Source organism: Parus major, chromosome Z (assembly GCF_001522545.3).
Source record: "Parus major isolate Abel chromosome Z, Parus_major1.1, whole genome shotgun sequence".
Lineage (NCBI taxonomy): Eukaryota > Metazoa > Chordata > Aves > Passeriformes > Paridae > Parus > Parus major.
The window spans coordinates 56,728,934-56,752,708 of NC_031799.1; the positions used below are offsets into that span (position 1 = coordinate 56,728,934).

Sequence of the window (23,775 nt, forward strand, 5' to 3'; positions counted from 1 at the left end):
CGCCTCCTTGCTCCACAAATTTGTCTGTGATTCTACACATGAGTTCTGGTCCCATGCAGCATTCAGAGTAGCACAGGAGGAAGCACAGCAATTGCCTGTAGCACCCCACATATTCAACATAGCATTTGTGTAAGTTCAAGCAGGAACAGGCAAAACTACATACAAACTGAGTACTGCAAATCAAGCACAGAGTAGAACAGATGAAACCCCTGTTCAATAGGAAAACCAAGAAATCTAAGATCAGAAAAAGGAACAGAATATCAAAAACTAGATATAAAATTTACCTAAAAATTTTAGTGATTTCACTGATTTTAGTGATCAACATGTGACCCATATTTCCTTCTGAATTATTTGTGGAAAGGTGCACTTTTCACATGTCCAGCTCAGAGGAAAAAAAATATTAGTTTTTTTAATATATTTGGTCCAAGCAGAAAAAAACCAAAAAGACAATCCTAACCACAAAGGACAATGTCAGTTCCTAATCAGAGCAGCTGTTTCTGTATATACCTCAGGAAAAAAAAAAAATTATGAGAGCTAAACCCATAAAGCAAGAACTCACCTCCCCATTATTCTAGGGATCATAATAGACTAGTTATGCAGTCCAATTTACAGGCCAGTAGTTCTGAGACTCAGAACAAACAGATAAAATGACCGCTCATTGATCTCTCTCTGCTCCTTACTAGAAAACTTATAAGCTTTTGCTGTTACACTCCAGGTAAGATGCAACTCTTATAATTGTACAGAATAATGTTCACTACCATCTCAATTCACTAGTATGACCTTCAGCCACACGTTCAGCAGCTGGTTTATGGCTCATTTGGTTCATTCCTGAATACCCAGATCGCACCACTTTTTTCTTCCTATCCCATAACGTGAGATCATTTAGTAAAGACATAAGAACTTACAGTGTGTGTAACACAGTTGGCATTGTTAATATATTTCTGAGTATCTCTATCTTCAGAAGACATACTCCAGGGACTGAGAAATCAAGAATAATCTACCATTTCTTTTCCTGTAGTAACTTACTTTCTTTTAATAAAAAAAAAATAAAAAAAATGTACATTTTTCAGACAAGTTCTAACCTTTTAGTGACAACTGCTGCAGACTGAAAATAAAATTGTATGAGGTTCAAGGACACCAGCCACATTTTTTCCCTCTCTGCCTGCCTATCAGAAATAATTGCAACAGTCCTAGACTCCACAAGATATAGTCTAGCAGATAAGTGATAACAGAGTGTCAGTGACAAAGGTCAGAATTAAAGGGCATAGTTTGATAACTGAGAAAAATAAGGATACACTTGGCCAAATATGAATATGGAGTTCAAGAAAAGTAGTCTAAAGAAAGAGGAACTCAATAAATAAAGGGGAAAAGTTGTTTTCATCGTATGAGACAGCAAGAGTTAGAGAAAAAATTTTCTCAAGATTACAAGCAACTGAGCTACCAGTTTCTTCAGAACATGAAGAAACAATTCTCTGGGGAGAAGTCCATGTACAGCAGATAGCCACACCATCAGGAGTATCAACTTCTTCCCACACCTGATCCATCGCATGAGAAAAGATACTGGTGTCTGTTAACTACTGCTAAGAGATCTAAAGTGAGAAGCTAGAAAAAGTAAGTTCTGTATCTGCCCCACATCTCTATTGGTGACACTTCTGTAGGTATCTAAACCTCCCTTGACAATATCTATATATACCAGGAACCAGAAAGACATGGAGTGATCAACTGCTTTTAAATTTGCCTAGTGGTTATAAACTACATAGCTTTCATATCCTTGCATCAAAAACAGGCAATCCCAAAGATGGTAATACAGTTTAGATCCACTTGGAATAAAAATTGCATGAAGTCTTATCATTTATACAGCATTATCAAGTCAACCCTTCTGGCCTCCTAACTACAACCAACCACCTACTACTTTCCCAGCCCTAAAATGATCTCCAAAACAGCTCAAAATCACAGTTGTGCAGAGGCCCTAGAAATCAATAGTAAACTCAGTTTGTGTGGACCTGATAATAAGGAGAGAAAATAATTTCTTGCACATATGGTGACCACTGTACCTTTTCTGTCCCCTCTAGAAATGCATCTTGTAGGCCTGCTCCCTTCATCAATCCAGGGAGTTACTGCTGCAACATTCAAGCTAGGTAAGACCTCTTAATAAGCAAGAGCAGTGAGAGTCTCAGGGCACTGTCACACAAACCTTTTTTTCTACACATGGCCATACGTAACACCAATTGTCACTGCAATAAAGCTCCTGAGGTGGAATTGGCAGTGTTAGGTTTATGGATGGACTTGATTTAAATGATTCTGTGATTCTATGTAAGCAGGCCTGAGCTGACCTAAACAAGCTGAGTAACATCAGCTGTTGTAGGCAGGAGCATTTAACTCCCCAGCCTAGCACTCGACCTGGTTAGCATTGCACTTGCATGGCAAACCTAGAAGCCCTTCAGTACAGGCATATGCAATAGTCATACAATTGCAGGCAGGAAGGCATACACTTACCACTTACAATTGTGGTATAGGATGGAAAACAGACATTTAGAAACAAGCACGGTACCCTGTACAAAACTGGAAAACCTGTACCGAACAGCAAAGATACATAAAATTGAAGGAAGGAATCATGTCATAGTTTTTCCTTGCTAAGAATGTTCCTGCAATTACTCATTTAGGGAAAAAATTCAATTACCCTCTCACTGTACTTGCTCTTAAACACAGAGAAAGAACACAGTTGCCATTCTGACTTTTAATGAAGGGGTTTCATTACATTTTACTGTACAAATAGATTGCTTTCAAAGATAAATATGTCATATTAATGATTTACAAGCTCACTATGTCACTTAAGTTTTCTAAACAGTTTTAAGAATGTTTCCTTCTTTGAAAAGAATAAAGACTTCCTATCCTAAGTAAATAGATAAGAAAAACACAACAGTCAAGGCAAATTCTTCTTGTGACTAGAAAAGGAAAAGGCTTTTGTATTTGTTGAAGGTTATATCACTTGTTTTATGGAAGAGTAATAAAGCACAGAGACTTTGCCTAGGTAGGCAGCCCTGTGTTTGTGATCATGCAGGATCAAGTGCAGATTAACAAAAAGGCCTAGAAAGCAGGAAACCAGTATGTACAGCATACTGACTCAAGGAGGCATTAATTCAGAATCCCTGTTACTTAAATACAGCTCCTTAAGTTCAGGTTCATGGGGAATACTTAAAGATGATGGAAAGTATAGATTTTATTCCTTTTCTGCCTTTTTTCTTAAAAGTCTTCTCACATTTATTTGGAATTTTTGCTTCCAAGAAGTAGCTCTTTCATCTTTACTTTTCTTAGCTATTATGCTAATCCTGTATTTCAATAGTTGCTGTTTCCCACATTTATAGATTTCATTACAATTTGCTTAATACTGATCACAAACAAATTTTATATTAAATAAAAAGAACAAACCTCTAGGCATTTAGTTGTGCAAAGAAACTAAAAACAAAAGAAATTAAAAAAACAGAAAAATACATCAGTTTGGTTAGATGTCTTTGCATTTGCAAATAGAACCTGTGAACAGTGCAAATGGATTTGTACTGTTCCACAAGTTGTTTACAGATGTTAAAAACAGAAAGAGTGTATTACTTTAAACATCTTTGGTCAGTCTCACAGATTAATCTTCATTACTATGCGAGTCCAAGATGAAGTTTAACAGAATTTCTAAATGCCTTGGGTACTAAATCAGTACTATTAAGAGGATTTGCAATATAAAGAAACATTTCTGATAATTTCATTCCCCAACCTAATCATTATAGTAATCTTCAACAAACAGAAAATCATGTAAATTTGCAATTAATGAAGGGGTTTCATTACATTTTACTGTACAAATAGATTGCTTTGCCAATTCCTTAGGAAAAACTGGTTAGAAAAACTGGTTTTGTCCAGTTGGGTTCCTGTGTATTGGGAATTAAAAGACTACTTGTACTTAAATTTAACTGCAATGAATTGATTTTACAGCAGCTACATGCACACATGTGGACCAATCTGTCACCAGATAAACAATAATTTTGGCATATTCACAACAGGTGGGTGTAGTCACTTCTTAAACATATACAAATATGTTATTCAAACTTGTATACTTAGAGATAATTCACAAAGTGGAATATATGACAGATGATGTTTTAGGGACAAACCTGAAAACAAAACATCATTTGAAACAGAGTTCTTGTTTTACACTTCTCAATTCATCCAAATAGGTTATTGTTGTTTATTATGAAATTTCAAAGACACAGTTCACCTAGATTTGATGATTTTTGTATTCAAGTAAACTTCAGAAGTGCTGCAGATAATAAAGAAAACTCCCTTATGATGTCACAACACTACGTTACTCATTAACTGACTTTTTAAACCTAGTTTGAACTGGAGTCACACCAAGACAGCACTTCCTATAGCACTGGAAGGCTGTGAGTTCCAAGGCTCACTCTAGAATTGAACTTACCTAAGTCTGCAGTTAGCTCCATTAAAATGCTGAAAAAAGGAAGCTCCTTGGAGGACTCCGTTTTTCTTTCTGAAAGTCACAGCAGCTTCCGAAAATCAAGTAATGACACACCGGCCAGTCCTACAGAGAGTGTCGGATCAGTATTTATAAGGTAAATCCTAATAACGTTTGAGAGTTTTGCATGTGCTCAATGATGGGGCAAGAGGACAGCAACATAGGAAGGCATTGGGACAAGTGCACTAACAAAAATATGCAGCTAAGGAAGCTTAATATGAGAAGGAAACACATAGAGATGATTACTTCATGTGTGTTACATTTTTGCATTGGGAAGGGGAGCACTACTGTAAAGGAAAAATTTGTCATGGAGGACAGAAGTGTATTGTTTTCTCCTTCCTTATCTATTGACACTGAAATAGGGTTTTGAATGTCTATAACATTATATACTAATAAAACTCAAGTTTTAAAGTGATCTCTACGGGATCACATAAATACCTATAATATTTGATATCTGTACAAAACAAATGTAAACTTTGTTAGATCAGGGAGTTTAACAAAATATTTTCATGTGTGTTTTGGCCTAAAGGAACTTCATAATGTTTATTAAAGATATTTTCAAAGTAAGTGCCACCTTGTTTACAGGAAATATTCATGGAACTAGAAAACTTGCTAAATGAATAAAGGGTTTCCTGATAGAACATTGCCAAAAAAAAAAAAAAAAAGAAAAAAAAAAAGAAAAAAAAGAAGAAATCTGTTTTCTTACTTTGTAAGGGTAGACTTGTTGAATTGCAAATTCCCTCTATGGTGCAATTCATTGCAATGCAGAGCTCTGGATAAATCATGCACATTATAGACAGCACAGAAAAATGAGGGAAGGCAATGTCAGAGGGCTACTGGCACTTACTGCTTATACTTCCCCGTCTCCTGAAGGAGCAGGACAAGTAAACACCCATGTCAACCCATCATGTTCAAAATATCATTAGACATCTACTGGTTCTTAATCCGCCTGAAAATTTGTTGCCAAGGGCTGGTCCTTAATTGTTGTATGGTGCCAAACAACCCTGAAGAGTGATTTGGAACCTCTACATAGTCTTTGTGTGGCTGAATCACATTTCTTTGTGGCTGTGCACAAGTTCTTTATATGGGGTGACAAATCTTATCACTAATTGGGTCACTATTATAAAAGAGTCTGTTGGCCTATTTTTTTCTCTTTTGAAATATTATTAAGGCTTTTTACATTATAGCTGCATATCACCCTTTCTTCCAACTTGAATGTCAGATAATGTCCAATAGTTTGAACAGAGAGATAACAGAGAATCAGAAATTTTAAGTTTTAATTAGAGATTTCAAAGACTCTTATCTAGAACTAATTATTTAGAGCTTGTTTTTTTAAAAAAAAAATTTCACATGACTTTTTAATGCCTCTTGATTGCATTTTCCGGTTAGGAGTGGGACATAAGTACATACAGAGGTATTCAGAGGGTGGCAATACAAGTTGTTGATTTTTAACCACTTCCTAATTTGGACAATATAAATTTTGTTCTCCTTTCTGTGTCCTGTCCAGAACACTGGGCAGACAGATGTACCTACTTTTTTATTTACCACTAAATAACCAGTTCACAAAAGGTTGCCATATATGCTCTGGGGGCAATGTGATCAGACCTTACAAAGAGTTAAAGAGTCCTTTAACCCAGATTTCTCAATAATCAACCTGCCTGCCAAGTATTGAGTGGTAGGGGCAGGCCTTCTAGAAAACCAGTTTACTCAGTTGCTGGTTCAGTAAGGATAATGAGATCATAAAACCCTGCTGTGAAACTATACCTCTATCAATAGCAAAGATGGAGTAGCAGGCTGAAAATACTAGACAATCTAAAAAGAAAGATGCATGACAGCACTCAGTGAGCTAGATGGACTGAGCTCTCACCAAACTTGCTCTTCATGTGTTAGTTACAGTCATGACACATTTATTGAAAATGAGCCACATGAAAAATCATGGAAAATGCTTTTGGGAAAAGTAAATGGAGGCTCTCCATTTTTAGGTACTATTTTCATACAATCCTATTTATTTAGAGCATATTTTCTATACATGCACCCACAGAGAAAATCTACTGTATTAATGATCGTTCTTGCTCATTCAAATTATTCATGCCTCAGGACAAAAACTGACTATACGCCTAAGTTTTTATATACATCTGTTTTCACCTCACTGTAATTGGCACCATGTGGATGAGCATGAATTTGGCAGAAACCAGGCCGTTATTAACATTTCATAAAGGGGAGCTCACAGTTTATCACCATGGCAGCATGTTATTCCTGACATAGAGCAAAACTGATTTCAGAAGCAAATTAAGGCTCTGGAGCTAAAGCTGAGTTGTCAGCCTTGCATTATCGATCGTAAATTTGTATTGACAAAAGTACTGGACACATGTCTTTGCAGCATTTTATCAGCATGAATGTATGAAGTTGTTCTAACATTAGAATAAAACATGTTCCAAGAGGCCAGAGCAAAATATGGGCTAAAAAAATAGGGATCTCAAACTCCCATTTGGAGCCCATCCCTATAATATAAGTCAATAACCTGTATCCAGTTCTCCTAAAATTTAGAAAAATCTCAAGGATTTTGGTTTTGAATAATCCTCAGAGTGACTCTAGGAAAAAAACCCCAAACATATTAAACACAAGAAAATTAGTTTTTTCAGCAATTTAGATCACCAGTTCTGTGAATGTCATAATGCTATGTATGTTTATACCAATCCTAACAATAACCACATTGCAGGTTATATATTAAATGCTTTTTAAAAAAAAAAGAAGGTTCAGCATTTGTCAAGCATATTGCTATTAGGTAAAAATTACAAGCAAATTTTTAAAAATTATAAAATAATGTACAACATGGAGAGGTTTGTTTTTTAAATATCTAATGAAAATGGAAGTCAAAAGGGTTCTTGACTCTAGCTATGATCCAGCAGCTCATTTGGTGCACTACAATATGCAAATAAAGTAAATAGAGTACTCACATTTTGCATCTGCAATCTGGCATTAATATTTACCTCTCTTTTGCTTATAACAAAATATCAGAAAACTCTGTAACTTGTAACTAGTAACATAAACTTTAAAGATGGTTTTGATACAGACGGGTTTTTGTTTGGATGCTAAAAGGAACCCTACACACAGATTTTTTTGACAGAAAGCATTTTTAAAGGAAATTCTGCATTGAAATTATATTCCTCAGAATCTTCCAATGTACTGCTGTAAGACTGAGGCTTAGCTCAGACAAATTCAAGAAGTCATGTTAAAAAGATAGGCAAATACCATCTACTAAAAGGTCTGCTGTTTTTATAGCTCAGTTATGAGCACCTGAAAGACTGGAAACCACCTTACTGCTCAATGGCTTGCATTTGGGATTTGGCATTCACCTTTTGTGGCCTGACTAGAAAGACATATTTACACTTGTTTCGGTTTCTTTTTCCCCCAGAGTAATATAACTCCTAGTTCTAAATGAGACAGAACAGTAATTGTATAACCACAGCCAAACAGCTTATTATTCACAACTCCATCTGATGTAAAAGCTGTGTGAAAATTGATAGTATTATTAATTCTTTCACATTATCTTGTGTTCCTCACTTTAACCTTACTCTTCTAAAGTTAAAACAAACCTTTCCTATGCTTCTGGGCACTATAAGCCTGGGCACTATATTTTCATGCAGAAGATTCAATTTATCCTCAAACAAGAAGGTTTTCATTTTCTTACATACTTAATGTACCATACTGCTGCACTTCAGATACTGCCAGATGACTAAAGGTCTTTTTCAACAAAATTATCACCATATTTACACATATCATGAATGCTTGCATGCATGCAGGCATATGTGGCTCCAAAAAGGACCCACACATATTCCTTTATGATACATAGATTAATTACATATATCCATGTACCTCATTCATTAGATATATATCATCTGTTTGATATCCTAAACATACAGCTGTAGTTGGATTTAAATTTTTGTCCAAGTCATCTGTATACAGACATGTCACACTTGGATATTGTCCAGGACTTCCTTGCATTTTTATAATCAGAGGATGACAAACCAAGCTAATGTGACCCACCAGAATAGAACAAGCAATACTTACATTTATTTTATCTTTTTTAGCATAGCTGGACAATATATTAAATTAGAACATCTATTTCTTGTATTAAAAATGGAAATATATTTTTTAAATTATAAATGGAGAAAGTGGATTTTGCTGCCATGAGATTTCACACATTTTAAATTATAAAATCTAGACATCGCAGTATTCTAATATGTTAGCATTGCCATTCATGAGGCATCCAGGCCAATATACTGCATGAAAATATGCCATAATGGCTCTCTTTTTTATCATGAGTTAAGAGGAGACACTGACGTGTGTTTTTCAGCAAAATGCCAACTGGCTGAGTGCTTTCTTACAGCTAGCCAAATGGAACTGTTACATGTCACAAAGCTGCTTTTCCCAGAATGTAAGAAAGTTGCCGTGAACAAATTGGAGCAAGATGAAGGTTCCTTTATTTCAACGGTTCTACTGTGTTTTGCCATTAACCCTCCGTCCCATACTGTTCTTTTGATCACCATGGCCACAGTAAGACGCAGTGGTGAGGCTCACAGTATGCAGAGTGTCTTCTGTGACTTTACACGGGTCATTTTGAAGGTCATTGTCTCAAAAATGGCAGTAAACGTGCTGATGAGTACATGCTCACTGGGAGGTGTGCTGACACCACATTACTAAAACCCCACAAGTTTTGTGTGGCAGTCTCTCCCTTTTGTCCTGCTGGGTGTTTCAGCACACCCAACAGTTTCAGCATGGAGCCACAAGGAACAGCCCCAGCACACTTCACCATTTGTGGTAAGTGCTCCAACTAGCTTCCAGCACAGCTTACTTCATCCGCCCCATGCACTGCCCCGTCCAAAGGGGAGTTCAACTAATACAGTAATATATGCTACCTTAAACAAAAACCAGGAATTGATAGTCAGATAAGTCCAGTAAACAGCTTGGAAGAAAAATATTAGCTGATATGGCTATCTATAAAGTAATTTCAAACTTTTAAAAACAAATAAATTACTAAATTCTTAATCCAGGCAAGGAACAAGACTCAACAGGCCAAAACTGCTTTTCAGTCCTTACAAAATTGCACCATTCACTGTGTTCTCACCCTAGTTATCTTCCACAAACTATTTTGGACCTTGTCTCCATCCATTTTGAGCATACTTCAGGTATGCTAAGTAACTTGAACACTGTTTTTGAACATTCCTGCTTGAATTAGGAGTATCATCAACACCTCTCTATACAGCCTTCATAAGACTATTGGTGTTCAGGTGGGGGGATATATATTTATATGTTTTATCTGAGACTAAAGATAAGATGAAAATGAGGAGAAACAAGAGACAGGTTTACGCTGCTTTTCATATTGAATAAACTAAGAAGTAATGGCTTCAGATTGCAGCACAAAGGATCAAAACCATGTTGCAGATGATTGAGGACATCCCCTAGCTGACAGCAAACACTGGAACTGGTGGCCTGGACACACTGATGATGTTTTAAGAAAAACTTAAAAGAGAAGTATTACCAGGAGTGACACAGTAATAGCAGGCCTTAACTTGTGACTCAATAACTCAGTGAATCTCTCCCCATTCTACTTTTCTCTGATTTCATATGTATCTTAAATCTTTTCATTTTGCAATGCAAGTTTTTTGTACTGTTCCATCTCAAATTTTTTATCCTTTGCTGTGTTATACATAATGGTGAAGGTTCTAATTACTGGAAACCCTGAATCCCCTCTAAGATTTAATGTACTCTTCAAGGAATACATGAACTTTTGCCTATACAGTAATACATTTTTATCACTACTACTGCAGGCATTGAAAAGTAATCCGTAACTTTATGGTGCACTACTTTCTCTCCCCAGTATGCCCTTATGCAGTTAGGGAAAAAGACAGCTCAGATTTTCTGACAATGAATCTCTGCTGGAGACGGCTTGATCTTCAAATACTTGCTTTACTGTATCTGTATATATAAGCAATTATCACAGTACAGTAAAAAGTCCTTTGTACTTTTATTTTCTTTTTATATAAGACTTGATAACAAGAAAAGCTTATGGTATGGCATTCAAGTACATCTCAATCACATGAACAGTTGCATGTTTGCTTTTTTTATATAAGGCACTCCTCCCTGAATATTATTGAGAATCCTGGTATTCAGAGCTTTTACTGCTCAGGAGTGTCCCCCCTCTCTCTGGAGTTGCTGTACCATGTACAGTCTGACAGACTTTGGCCACCGTTTCATTTTCAAATCCTCCAAAAACCCCACAAGCTATAGTCCTGGTTCATTGCTTATTACTTCCACAGTCATTATCAGATAACAGCAAAGTGGACTAAGAATGCGTGTATTGGCAATCTGCCACAACCAAGTCTCTTATCAGAGTTAAGATATTGTGATATGGAAGAAATTACTAAGCAGGGAGCCATTTTTTAGTGCCAAGGCTTTAGGCATCAATTTATTTGAATGTAAGTCTCTTCTGCACTAAATGACTAGACAGATTTATTTAAATCATGTAGCTCTGCATACCTTGAGAATGGAGCCACATGAAACTACGAGATGGACTGAGCTCCAGGACCAAGCAATTCCTTTCTAGTTCTTGCACCACTGAGGTAAAGACAGGAACCTCTGGGAACGAATGAACAGAACAGTCAGTGGTAGCATTTATCTCCTAAATAGGTGGTTAAACCTGATAGACTGAAAATCTAAGCAGTCAAAAGAAAGCAAATTTTATTTATTCAGATATCTAAAAGTCAGATTCTCACGTATTAAAACCAGCACTTCTGCTGAACTGCATATATTTACACAGGAATTATTCAACCACAAGTCTGCCTCAAAATTAGGACTAAATTAGCAAACCATTTTTAATGCAATGTAAAGCCTCCAAAAACAAGATGAGGAGCAGCCACTTTTCCTACTGATTCCAATCGTTCTGTGCACATTTACACAAGACCAATCCTGAGGGTACCTAAAGCCTCACACAGGTTGCTGCACCCAGGAAAAGGGCCTGAAGGATGCCTTCCCCAGCCCTCTCAGTTCCAGCTCTATTCATAGTCCAGGCAGCTGAAATGGCTCCTATTATGTTATGGTTGGATAAAGGAGATGCTGTTATACTGCCACAGGTTGTGTCTGATATAAGGGAACAGGGAAGAATAGCAACATTCTTCCCTTCCACAGGGAAGAACAGCAGCAATCACAGGTACAGGGCCTAACAGGCCTAACAGGCTGAATAATCTCTCTTGTAAATTAAATCTCATTTCCACATGTGCCTTGACTTTTATGTTAAATATTAAATGAACATTAGTTAATGGTGTCTGCCAGAAATACAGACATTTTAAATATTTTCCTTTCTATGCATCTTAGCACGTAGTTTAACTTTTCCTATACTGAAATCAATTAAACCAACATGGTCTAGCAAAAATCATCACAGTAATCTCACATTTTTTGCAGGATCTATATGCCCAAGCATCTATGGCAGTCTTGAGCCATTTCACCATTAACACCTCCTTCTTATTGCTGATTTTCTGAAAGTACTGCAACAATACCTAAAACTTATTTCTTGTACCTCCTAAAGACCAAGTATTCAAAGGCAATTAATTTTCATTCATACTTTTCAATCTGAAATGTACATTAGTATCTATCTCCTACATAGATACTCACTAAAAGAAACTACTCTAATGTACATTTTAGCTCATGTGAATACTGTATATCCCTTTAGCTCATGTGAATAGTCTGCTGTTATAAAGTTATTATGTTATTAATTTTATTAAAATATTAAAATAGACCTTTGTCTAGGCATGTTACTTTGAACTCTCATCCCAGGATTTTCTCTCCTTTGATTGTATACTTACAACCACAGTGTCCGTCTTAGCTTTATGAAAACATTAGTTCACCAAACTGAAACCTAACTGGGTATTAACCAGTAAAAATATAGTAAAGACATTTTTCATTTGTACATTGACAGTTTGTGACTGCCATGCAAGATGGCTTGTGCCAATGCTGCCTTAAATCTTAAATGAGGGCACTCAACTTGCCCCAGAGTTCAAGCCCAAGGAAGGCCAGGGGTAAGCCAGCTTGCTGTTTCTTGCGCAGTATTACATCATTTTGTCAGAATGATTAGAAATGAGACAAGGGCAAGGCCAATCTGGAATCAAATCCGAACAAGGATGTCAAAAAACAAAGAAGAATGTCTTTAAATACGTCAGTAACAAAAGGAAAACTAAGAAGAAGCAGAGAAGGCAGTTACTGAACGCCACATTTGCATTGGTCTTCATTGGCAAGCCCAGCCCTCAGGAACCTCTGACCCAGGAGACCAGGGTAAAGGAATGTCAGAAGCAAGACTTTTCCTTGGTCAAGGAGGATTGGATTAGAGAATACCTTGGCAAATTCTACATACACAAGTCCATGGGTCCTGATAGAAAACACCCAAAAGTGCTGAGACAGCTGATGGACATCATAGCTATGCTCCTTATGATCATCTTTGAAAGGTCATGGAGATCAGGACATTGTGCCTGAGGACTGAAAAAAGCAAATGTCACCCCAATCTTCAAACAGGGCAAGAAGGAGGATGCAGGGACTATCAGCCAGCCAGCCTCACCTCAGTCCCAGGAAAGGTGGTGCAGCACCTCATTCTGGAGGCCCCCTCTATCCACAGGGAGCACAAGAAGGTGATCAGGAGTAGTCAGCACGGATTCACCAAAGGCAAATCATGCTTGACCAACCTGATTGCCTTCCACAATAAAACAAATACCTGGATGGGTGAGGGGAGAGCAGTAGATCTTGTCTTCCTCAACTTCAGTGAGGCTTTTGACACTGTCTCTAACAATGCCCCCACAGGCAAACTCAGGAAGAGAAGACTGAATGGGAGGACAGGCAGGTGGATTGAAAACTGGCTAAACAGCAAATCCCAGAGTCATCATCAGTGGCACAGGCTCTGGTTGGAGGCCTGTCCCTAGTGGTGTCCCCCAAGGTTCAATAGTGGGCCCAGTCTTGTTTAACTTACCCATCAATGACTTGGGTGAAGGGGCAGAGGCCTGCTCAGCAATTTCACTGACAACACAAAGCTGGGAGGAGTGGCCCATACCCCAAAGGGCTCTGCAGCCCTTCAGAAGGGCCTCACCAGGCTGGAGAGATGGGCAGAGAGGAACCTTCTGAAATTCAGCAAAGGCAAATGCAGGGTCCTGCACCCGGAGAAAAATAATCCTGTGCAGCAGCACAGGCTGGAGGCCAAACATGTTGGAAAGCAGCTCTGTGGAGAAAGAGCTGGGAGTCCTGGTAGACAACAAGCTTTCCATGAGCCAGCAGTGTGTCCTTGCAGCCAAGAATGCTGATGGAATCCTCAGCTGTATTTGGAAGAGCATTGTCAGCAGGTTGGAGGATGTGATCCTGCCCCCTCAGTTTGGCCCTGGTGAGGCATCACCTGGAGTGCTCTGTCCAGTACAGGGCTCCTCAGTACAAGAGTAGGAGTCCCTGGAGATGTCCAGCAGGGAGTTACTAAGTTGGTCAAGAGTCTGGAGCATCTCTCTTCTGAGGAAAGGCTGAGGAAGCTATAGGTACCTCCAGCTTCAAGAATGGAAAGACTGGGTGAGGACCTTATCAGTGCCAGGTATCTGACAGAGTGCCAAGGGGACAGAGCCAGGCTCTTTTCAATGGTGCCCAGCAATTAGGAGAGGCAATGGGCAGAAATCAATGCACAGGAAGTTCCACCTGGACATAAGGGAAGAATTGTTTACTGTGCAGGTGACCACACACTGGAACAGGTTGCCCAAAGAGGTTGTGGAGTCTCCCTTGCTGGAGAAATTCAAGAACTGCCTGGACACAATCCTGAGACATATACTCTAGGACAGTCGTGCCTGAGCCAGAATGTTGGACCCACTGGTCCTTTCTAACATGACCCATTCTGTGGTTTCGTGATTTTTCCGTGCAAAAAAAGCAGCGTGGGGTCCTGTTGTTGAGAACGGAAGCTACTTGTCCACTCAAGACCTAAAGCCGCAGATGGAAACATCAGCTAATCACTTCAGAAGTTCACGGCAGTGCAGCAGTCCAGATGCCAGCGTCAGTTTTGGACTACTGTCTGCTTCCACGAGTCACCGGGGAAGAAAACAGGGGCCCCGGCCACCGCCACCTTACCCCCCGGGACCGCGTTTGTGTCAAACCGCCTATCTCCTGTACCCCCGTATAAAACATTAAGGATGGCTTTTATTGGAGCCGGCGGGAGCCGGCGTCTCACACGACAGCGTCCCGACTGAATAATTTAAAGCTCGTAAGGGATCGGCCTCACGGGGAGCGAGAGGCCGCGGAGCGCGCGGGCGACGCCGGGCCCGGCCGAGCGAGCTCAACCGGTTTGTGGCGGCTGCGGCTCCTGCCAGCCCCGAGCTGCGACGGGACCTCCCCGGGGCGGGGCGGAGGAGGCGGAGCAGGCGGCCCGACCCGGCCCGCCGGCGGCGGAGTGCCTTGCAGCGGCGGCGTGAGTCCTGCTGCCCGTGCCGATGGTGCTCATGACCGAGCCGCGGTGCGATGCGGAGGAGCCGAGGGCAGCGCGGGCCGCCGGCCGGCGGGAGAGCAGGGGCGCTCCGCGGCTGTGAGGCCGAGGGCAGCGCGGGCCGCCGGCCGGCGGGAGAGCAGGGGCGCTCCGCGGCTGTGAGTAGTGCCCGCAGCGGGAGAGGGGCCCCGCGCGGCGCCGTGCCCGGGCCGCCCGCGGGGCAGCGCCGGGGCCGCGGGGAGTTGAGGGCAGGGGGGGAGGGGGAGCCCCCCGAGCGCTGGGGCCGCGTATGGGGGCGTCGGCCTGGAAGCTCCCGGGGAAGTCACCAAGGGGACTCCGCCTCCAGGCTTAAATTGGGCGCGAACACCCCCGCTCAGCCAAGATCCGCGCTCGACTTCGGCGTTGAACTCCGAAGTTACGGTTTTAGGAGTAGGGCGTATAAATACTGCTTCTAGTGATTTCACCCAACAGCCTGAAAATCTTTCTGAGCCGTGGCACACAAATTCAGTAGTTGTGCTTTATCACTTATGTTAAAGTTCTCGGGCTTCTGTGAGAAGCTGTGATCCTTTACTCTGGGTTCCAGGAAAACTCAGAACTTTGTCGAAAGTTCACAAAGTCTGATATAGGCAAGAGACGTTAAAATGGCAGTTCATATTGATGTCCCAGAAAACGGAGGATGTCCCTTCTTGGGAAGAAGGGTGGTGGTCACTTGCCCGTCCTGGCATGGTTCCTCACTGGGCTTCTCGCCCAGCGTGGCCATACTCCTATAGTCGCACTTCTGCTTTTTAATCTGAGAAGTACCGTAAAAATTGAGCAGGTGAAGAGGTCGAAAATATTCTTCATGAGGAAGAGGAGGCTCTGCCGGCTGGTAAAGGCTGTCTGCTTGGACTAACTGATGGAAGGTAGGGGAGTCAGAGTGCTCAGAAGGGTGGGAGGACTCCCCTGAGGCTCCTGACCTGCCCAGCCTTTGATGATCACTGGGAACATCAAGAGTTACAGGTCATCTCCTGCTTTGGTCTCTTGCGTCCTGCAGAGATCTCAAGTTGTTTAGTTGCTTGTGCACCATGGCAATGACCATCATGTGAAAATGTTGCTGGACTCAAGCAGCTGTTTCCAGGCCAGGCTGCCAATTCACATGGGTCTTGGCAGTCCCAAGGACAGTGTTTGAGAAGTTAAGCATCTGTAGAACAAGAAACTAAAACAGGTGGGACTTTCTTCTTAAAAGAAATTTAAAATTTCTCCTAATCTGGGATGATTCCTCTTCCCAAAGAATTTTTCTTCACAAATATTTTATCTTAAACATCTTCCAGGAAAAAGGCGGACAAGTTACCAGCAGCTAGCTCTTTCTCTTGAAACAAATTCTGAGGTCTGTGTTGGTTTCGGGGTTTTTTCCCGCAGCTGTTATATACGTGATCTCTAAGCAGATGTATTCCCAAAGTATGTGTATCACAGTGAAATCTGTTGCCAGAAATAACTTGCTTGTTAGAGAGCACAGGGAATCAAAGTGTCTTCTAAGTGTCCTTTATCCTGTATGGTGTAATCACATCAGTGACTTCACACTACAAATGAAACATAATTCCCAGACCTCTAGAATCTTCTGACTTCAAGCCTTGGATCCTGATCCCTACACAGAATTATGCCAGTGAACCTAATGAAGTTCTTCAGGTATGCAAGAGCTGTATCTGATTTTTCTCTTGAAAACAGAACTAGGAGTCCAAAATAGTATATGAAGAGATAATCTTGGAGGCATTGCACATGCACAGGTAACTGACCATCTGTTTTGCCCCCAGGTGTTTAGTCTTTCAGTCCTTCATCAGTTAACAGTTAGAAGCGAGGTCATTCCTAGCCAGTGTGATAAACAGAAAAGTCTTACTCCCTATGATTCTCTAGGTTTTTTAGCTATAATTTTTTGCTGTTCAGTAGGTGTCATGCAGGGAAGAGCTAGGCAGTCTGTTACACTGTAAGATGCAGTGTTCAGCAACAGTAGCCTGAGAGCAGGAGAGTGAAAAGACTGGGAGAGGAGAAAAAAAAAAAACTGGAAAAGTTTTGTCTTAAACTAGGAAATTGTTGAAACATTTGCTCTTCATAAACAAAGTTGGAATTTATTTTCCAGCCCCATTTTACTTAGAAATTTGTCTGAGAAACTCTCGTGTTCATTTGATTGAGAGTTAACCTCACAAGCCAAATTTCTTTGATTTGACTGATGTGATGTTACAGGGGAGGTTGTTCAACTCAAGAAGAGAAGCTTTGATTCAGGTAGAAATGACATTGCTACAAGCCGAATTATTGAAGATTTAGTTTTAGAAGATGTTGTACGTAAGTGTATGTGGATTTGGTGGAGTTTCATTCCCCTCATGTACTTTCAGGGAACAACACGCAACTAACAGAGCTCATGATGATCTCTATTTGAAAAAAAAAATGTTAGCAGGGTGATAGAGGTTTATGGAATCTTTAGTATTTTTTAGAGCACACAGGGAGAGAGATTCATCTGTGTACAGAGATTTATCTGTATAGAGTAATCTGTACTTCCTGGAGGTATGGTTAAAATGTTGTTCAGTTTAGAGGTGAACTTCATAGCTTAACATGCTGCTCCTGCTACTATAAGGGCTCCCTGGGGAATAGGTGTATCTGAAGGGATTGAAGCTGTAAAGGTATTTTGAGTTGTTTTGGGTTGGGTTTTTTTTTCAGGGTTTATTTTTTTGATTAATTTTTCTTAAGTGTTCCAAGATTAGAAACTCAGAAGTTTGTGTTTATCCAACAGGAATTCAGAAGGGTAAAGTATTTTCATACTGATTCAGAAAATGGGCTACTCTGGCATGTTTAGCAATACTTATATATTTGCAAATTTGTTTCCAGTAGATCTCTGTGAGTCATAACCCAAGAGATAACACTGTGTGGAAGATGGGCACAGTTATTATGCAGACCCAAAATAGTGATGTGCCAAAAGTTTGTCATTATGTTGAGCTCCTTCCAAGCAAATAAAAAATTTGTGGACAGAAAAAAACCTTCCAAATGGAGTTCCCTAACCATTACATCCTGATGTGGCCTTGGACCAAAAAGGAGCTAAGCCTTTCACTGTATTTAGAGGATTTTTTTTTAATTTTTTTTTTTTTTGACTGGGAAGTGGGCTGTGTTTCATTTGTGGTGGCATTGGACCTCCCATAGAAGCTGTCAGCCCTGCTTCAGGGGCAGCTGGTGGAACAGATGTTTGTTTGAGCATTAAAAAAAAGAGTGTGGTACATTAAGGAGAAATGGCAGAGGAGTAATAGCAACATATGCCTTGTCAGCATCCCTCTCCTACCCATGCTCGCTCCTGACAAAGTCCATGTAGCACTTTCTGGTACCACTGGTAATATTTGTCCTGGTATGATTCAATCTTGCTGTACAAGTGTGATGTGATGGCTTACAGTATGGCAAGATTCTGCTAATCTTAAGTGGCACTTCTGTCTCCTTATGGTTTCAGAATCAGGTAATGTCCAATTACCACAGAAATTAAGAGACTCAGACTTAAGAGTCTGAAATAAGTGGAAGGTTTTAATTTTATTTTTTTTTTCAGCAAAAATGCATTGAAGGTACCGGGGAAAATATGCTGCTGCAAGCAGTGGAAAATGCTTGCAAGCAAATTGGACACTTCTGTGCAGGGAGTATGTGATTTTTATGGTTTATTTGTCTGGCATATTATTCTACCATAACAGATGTTTCTTAATCACTGTTTATCAGTTGATAAATTAAAGCAAAATTAATTGGCTTACTTGTGCCTAATCAAAATTCACTAATTTTTTTTACGTCTCTTACTTGAGGAAAACACAAAATGCACAGAAAAAAAGGGAAGTTATTTATTACTGACATAAAGTTTTATTTCAGTTTTGATCTAAGTTGACTCCTTTCCATCAGCCAGACTTCTACTGTGGTTTTTTTTGGGTGTTTTTTTTTTTTTTGCAAAGGGAAAAAGGTATAATTATGTACTTTCAGGGGATGAAGACATTAACACATACTAAATATCATATTTTTTAAATTCTTCCCTAGTAGTTCTTCCTTACTTTTATAGAAGTAGTTATAACACATGATCTCTAAAGAAGGAGAGGCTTGAAAATGAAACATTTAAATTTCTGGTGTGACAAGAGTTTTTCAGTCTAGGTTTGAACCTTGATTTGTTCATGATGATGTTTTTTAATAACTTCTGTTTTTTCCCTTTTTTTCTCCCTGCCACTCCTACTTTGTTCACTTTATGTGCATGCTTAAGTTATGAAAGCTGTTCCATGTGTAAATGCATGGTATGGATCTGAAGAGTTATTTTTCTTTCCACCCAGGTGCCTCATGTGGCTAAGGTATTTACTAGTTATATGCAATCTGTGAGAAATGCTTGTTGGGCAGCATGATAACTACAGCTTTGGGCAGCAGGATTTGTTGTTGTTATTTGACAGGTGATGCATAAACATCCCATCACAGTCTTTTTACTTCCGTCTCCATAAATGTTGCAGTCATGTGTTTAGAAATTATGTGCTTATCTAATGAGACCACTGCTGAAACTAATGATCTCTATGCTCTGTACATAGCTGTTGCCAAGTCCCCATATAGCCTTTCCAATGAATCTTTTCTGATCTGTGTTACTTTAACTTAGCTTCTACCTGGCACTGTCTGTCTTTGCCTCAGTCCTTGGAAAAACAGTACACTAAGGTTAGGGAGGTTAGTAAGCTCCAGAAAGAGTGGCAGGAGATAATATGTAGAGCTGTAGTCTGCAGATTGGCAGCTGATAATTTCAGCAGGACAGGGAACACAGAGGCAGACTGAAGCCTTTGCCCTCCATGAATAGAAGAGGGAAACCCAGTTATCTGACTATGAAACAACAGTTCTGTACATCCCCCATAAAATCAGCCATACCCTGGCATGTCCTACATGTGCCTCAGTTTAGCCCTCTGGCTATAGTTTCAGTCTGTGAAAGATAGACCACCTGGGCGAAAGACTCTTGATATACTTTTGTAGCTGCCATCTGTGCTATACTAGAGGAAGAGCTGTTTAGATTTGTTCAGCCTCTTTCTCAACAAGAACGAAGTTTATATTACAAAAGTGCAGTAGATAACAGAATTGTTTATATTCCTATTTGGTTTTGAGAAATTTTAACATACACGTAAATGTGCCAGCATAGGAGAGCATGTTTTGCTGTGGAGGGCAGCTTGTGGCCACTGGAAAGGCTCAGATTGAAGAAGCAGGCTTTGAGAGCATTCAGTGTCATGGTAACATAGAAAACTAGGAAAAAAAATGGTGAAAATAGAAAATCCAGTTGTCCTTAGCAGGTGTCTGGCTACCATTTGTTACATCTGATTCTAATAAGACTACCTTTTTCCAAGACTCTGGAAGGAAAATGATTCCTTATATTCAGTGTCACACAAGATGCTGTTGTGACTGGTGTTGGTTAGACACATGGTTAGGAGCTAGTATTTCCTAGTGTGAAATAGTAGGTTTTGTATTCAATTATCCACATTGTTCTGGTCTTTTTCGTGAACACGTGAGCGGCTCTGTAAGAGTAGTCATAGGTTGAAAAGCTAATGGGAAATTCAGCATTGTCAGATCCTTGGTGAATGGTTCACTTCTGTCCTTGGTGAAATGCATGATGAAATGTCAAAAATGTACTGGGGTATTCCTCAAAACTTCAAACTTTGTCTCCTTGATTAGTATTGTGTATTAAACAAGGAAAGCATCAAAAAGCACAGTAGATAGACACAATGAGAAGTTAATTTTCATCTCATTGTTTTTCATTTGGCTTTGTTGCCCGGTATTCTTGCTGGGGAACCTCACAAAAAAATGTAAATCAGATAGGTAGGGGCATAATCTAACACACTTTAAACAGGGAAATCTTAACAATGATTTGGGTTATCTTTTATCAATGCCAGTTTTCAAAGTCACAGCTTTATAAGAAAATCCAATCCTCCTTTTCTCTGTATATTTGTATATAACTTGTCAGAAGAATCAAAATTATTTTTTCTTATGTATTAAAATACTTTTTGCACAGCATAGTGACCTGTTATTTCTAGATGTACCATAGAACTGAACCCTGCTGGTCAAGGGTTTTGCGGCAGCTTCACTTGCTTCACTCTGCTTTCATCTCTAACTGCATTCTTAGTAGGGCTTGTTAATATAATTGCAGGAGTCTAATGTATTTTTTTATTTGCATTTTGGTTTTGGGGTAATTTTTGTGGTTTTGGGCTTTTGTATTTTGTTTTATTTTTTGCATATTTGAGTCTGATGTAACTACTTAGTTTTTTTCAATAGCACAATTAATGCTGATAAACCGGCATCCAAGTCTTGTAGTATGTTGAGGTATGTTTCTCTGGAACTGTTCTTCCAGAAACCAGAGGTGAAGCTTCAGGCAATGAGGCCTGAATTACGCTTATTCTATGGTGATCAGGCCTCATTTGTAAAGATGCTTTTTTTCAGATAGATACAGTTTGTTTCTGCCTGAGTTAAGGAACAGCTCTGATTGATAGAGGTCTGTAGGGTGGTATTGAGCATACTAATTGTATATAAATACAGTTTTTATCTTTGTGATTAAATTTGGTATTGAGTAATTGCTAGACTTAGCACTAGAAAAGTGCCTTTTCTCTCTTTTGTGCACCCTGAACAAGTTACAAATAAAGAATTTTTTATTTTTCCTTTCTCTTTTCACCTCTGTAAGCTAAAAATAAAAATGTGAATTAAGACTGTATGCTTCCCTTTCAGTATGAATTGTGATTGTATTTTGTCTTGCTTTGGGTTAGATTAGGTAGGCTACAATTAGGAGATATGAAAGTATTTTCTCCTAAATTGTGCATGCAGGTTGGCGAATGATAAGAGCACATGCTTCTTTCCAAAACAGAGCTGAATGAGTGTATTTTGCTTAATTTTCTTTTTTCTCCCCCAGAAGTGTTTCTGTCAGAGATTTCTGTTATGTGCTAGATTTGACTATGCTTATGTTCAGATAAATAGTTGTTGATCATGGAAGCTGCATGGTGGGAATCTTTGGAGTTGAGTGAAGATATATATGAGAGGGCTTTTGCTTTTTGAAGTGGATACTTGAAATGGAAACTCTCGAGAAGACAAGAGAGCTAAATGGCTTGTGTTCCTGTTCTAGTGTTAACTTAGTAAAATATCTTGTTATAGTGTCTCTTGTTTCAGAGCACAGGGAATTCTTCTGTGGCTTTTTTTTTTTCTATGGAACTTGATAGCAGTCTGGTTTTGATTAGACAGGGAATACAGACAGTTAATAATAGATGGTATTTAGAGCAGAGAATTTACATACTTGCTAATGACGTCTGCGGTGTCACAGTGATCTTGCTGATGTCCAAGTGGTAAGGCAGTGTGAAACTTGATCTAGTTATTATGTGAAATGTCTATTCAGTTGAGGAGAAAAACCTGACTTTCTCTGTCCTTAACAGAGTCGCAGGGGTTTCTGTTCAGTATTAACTCCAAAATTTCATTTGCATTTTTAATAAAGACATTGCAACACAAACATATGAAATTATTCACAGGGGAGTAATTGTGTTCCAAGAGATAGATGTGGAATAGAACACAGTAAGCATTTCTGCAATCAATTAGCTAAAAATATAAAATTTGTTTCAGATTTTGAGGCAGTCCTAAAAAATTTTTCATTTCTCTTTTGGTGCTATCTGACATCAAGATTCCAGCTGTACCTATAGGTGTGTTTCAAACTAGAAGTGCCTAGAGAAGCACATGGTGTATGTGCAAGTGCGCCCATCCATATTTGTGTTTTACACAGTTAATGCGCAGCTGTGTAACTCTGCCTCCATTATGCCACATTTGACTCTGATCTCGTGAGAGGAGACTTAGCCTGCTCCTTGAACAACCTGAGGAAGTTAAATCTCAGTCTGGTTCATACCCATTCATATTTACAAACTGACCTTCTCTGTCATGCAGAGTTTCACATCTCTGAACTATCATTAATGCTTTGCTGCTCTCTGTATTTGGTATAAATACATCTGCTGGCTGTAGATTAACTATACAAAAGATATACAAAGTCCTGCACTTCAGAATCAGCTGCTTTATTTCTTTCAGATTTCAGTCTTAAGTACAAGCTGCGTAAGTATATGGATATATACAAACACCAAATGGACACATTATGTCAATCTAACATCTATTTTAGCACGTGTTAAGTAGCTTTCTGCCCCTTTGTGATTAGAGTAGCTGGAGCTTGTTTTCTGTCTGTTTTTATAGTTTGGGAGTCTTAATGATAGTCCATGGTTGGCTAGCCATTTGCATGGTGAAAATGGTATGTGGTCTTCAAAGTAGATTAAATAGCAATTTTAAGAAATTGTTTCTGGGAGATGCGTTATCTCACATAAACAGTGCTGAGTGCCACGTAACACTAGAGCATGGCTATAGAGCTACAGGAGGCATTTTGCTTCTGCATGACCAGACTGTACAGACAACACCTAAATCCTCAATTTGAGCACTATTGCTAGTTTTTCCAGTGTGGAGACCATTCTGATTGTCTATGAAGAAGATTAGCAGCAGGAGGGTTTACAGTGGAAACGTATTTTCTGCAGTCCAGGTGTCAAGTAATTGAACTGTGTACAGTATGATTCAAGCTTATATGATAATACACTTCAGAATCTGATTACACATGCAAAAATGGTTTGTTCAGACTGGTGTGGCATAGAAAAGATACCTAGTAGAATGATGGGGCATGTCTTCTGAAAGAAAAATTTAAGATTCAATCCTAGCAAAAGGTAGTTTGAGACGACTGCTTCTCTAGCACGTGATAGCTCAAGGAAAG

At 39.4% G+C, this 23,775-nt stretch overlaps 1 protein-coding gene across 6 annotated transcripts in view; it reads left to right on the plus strand.

Annotated features, from left to right (window-relative positions):
* Positions 1-4,387: 4,387 nt before the first annotated feature.
* The window catches only part of GRAMD2B (GRAM domain containing 2B), a 41,318-nt gene continuing 21,930 nt past the window's right edge, over positions 4,388-23,775 (plus strand). For 2 of the 6 annotated variants that reach the window (XM_015615170.2, XM_033520472.1), the window contains exon 1: positions 4,388-4,610. In XM_015615170.2, coding sequence (XP_015470656.1) covers positions 4,486-4,610 — 125 coding nt within the window. In that variant the 5' untranslated portion in view covers positions 4,388-4,485. The other 4 variants (XM_015615169.2, XM_033520473.1, XM_033520474.1 and 1 more) reach the window with 3 other exon arrangements.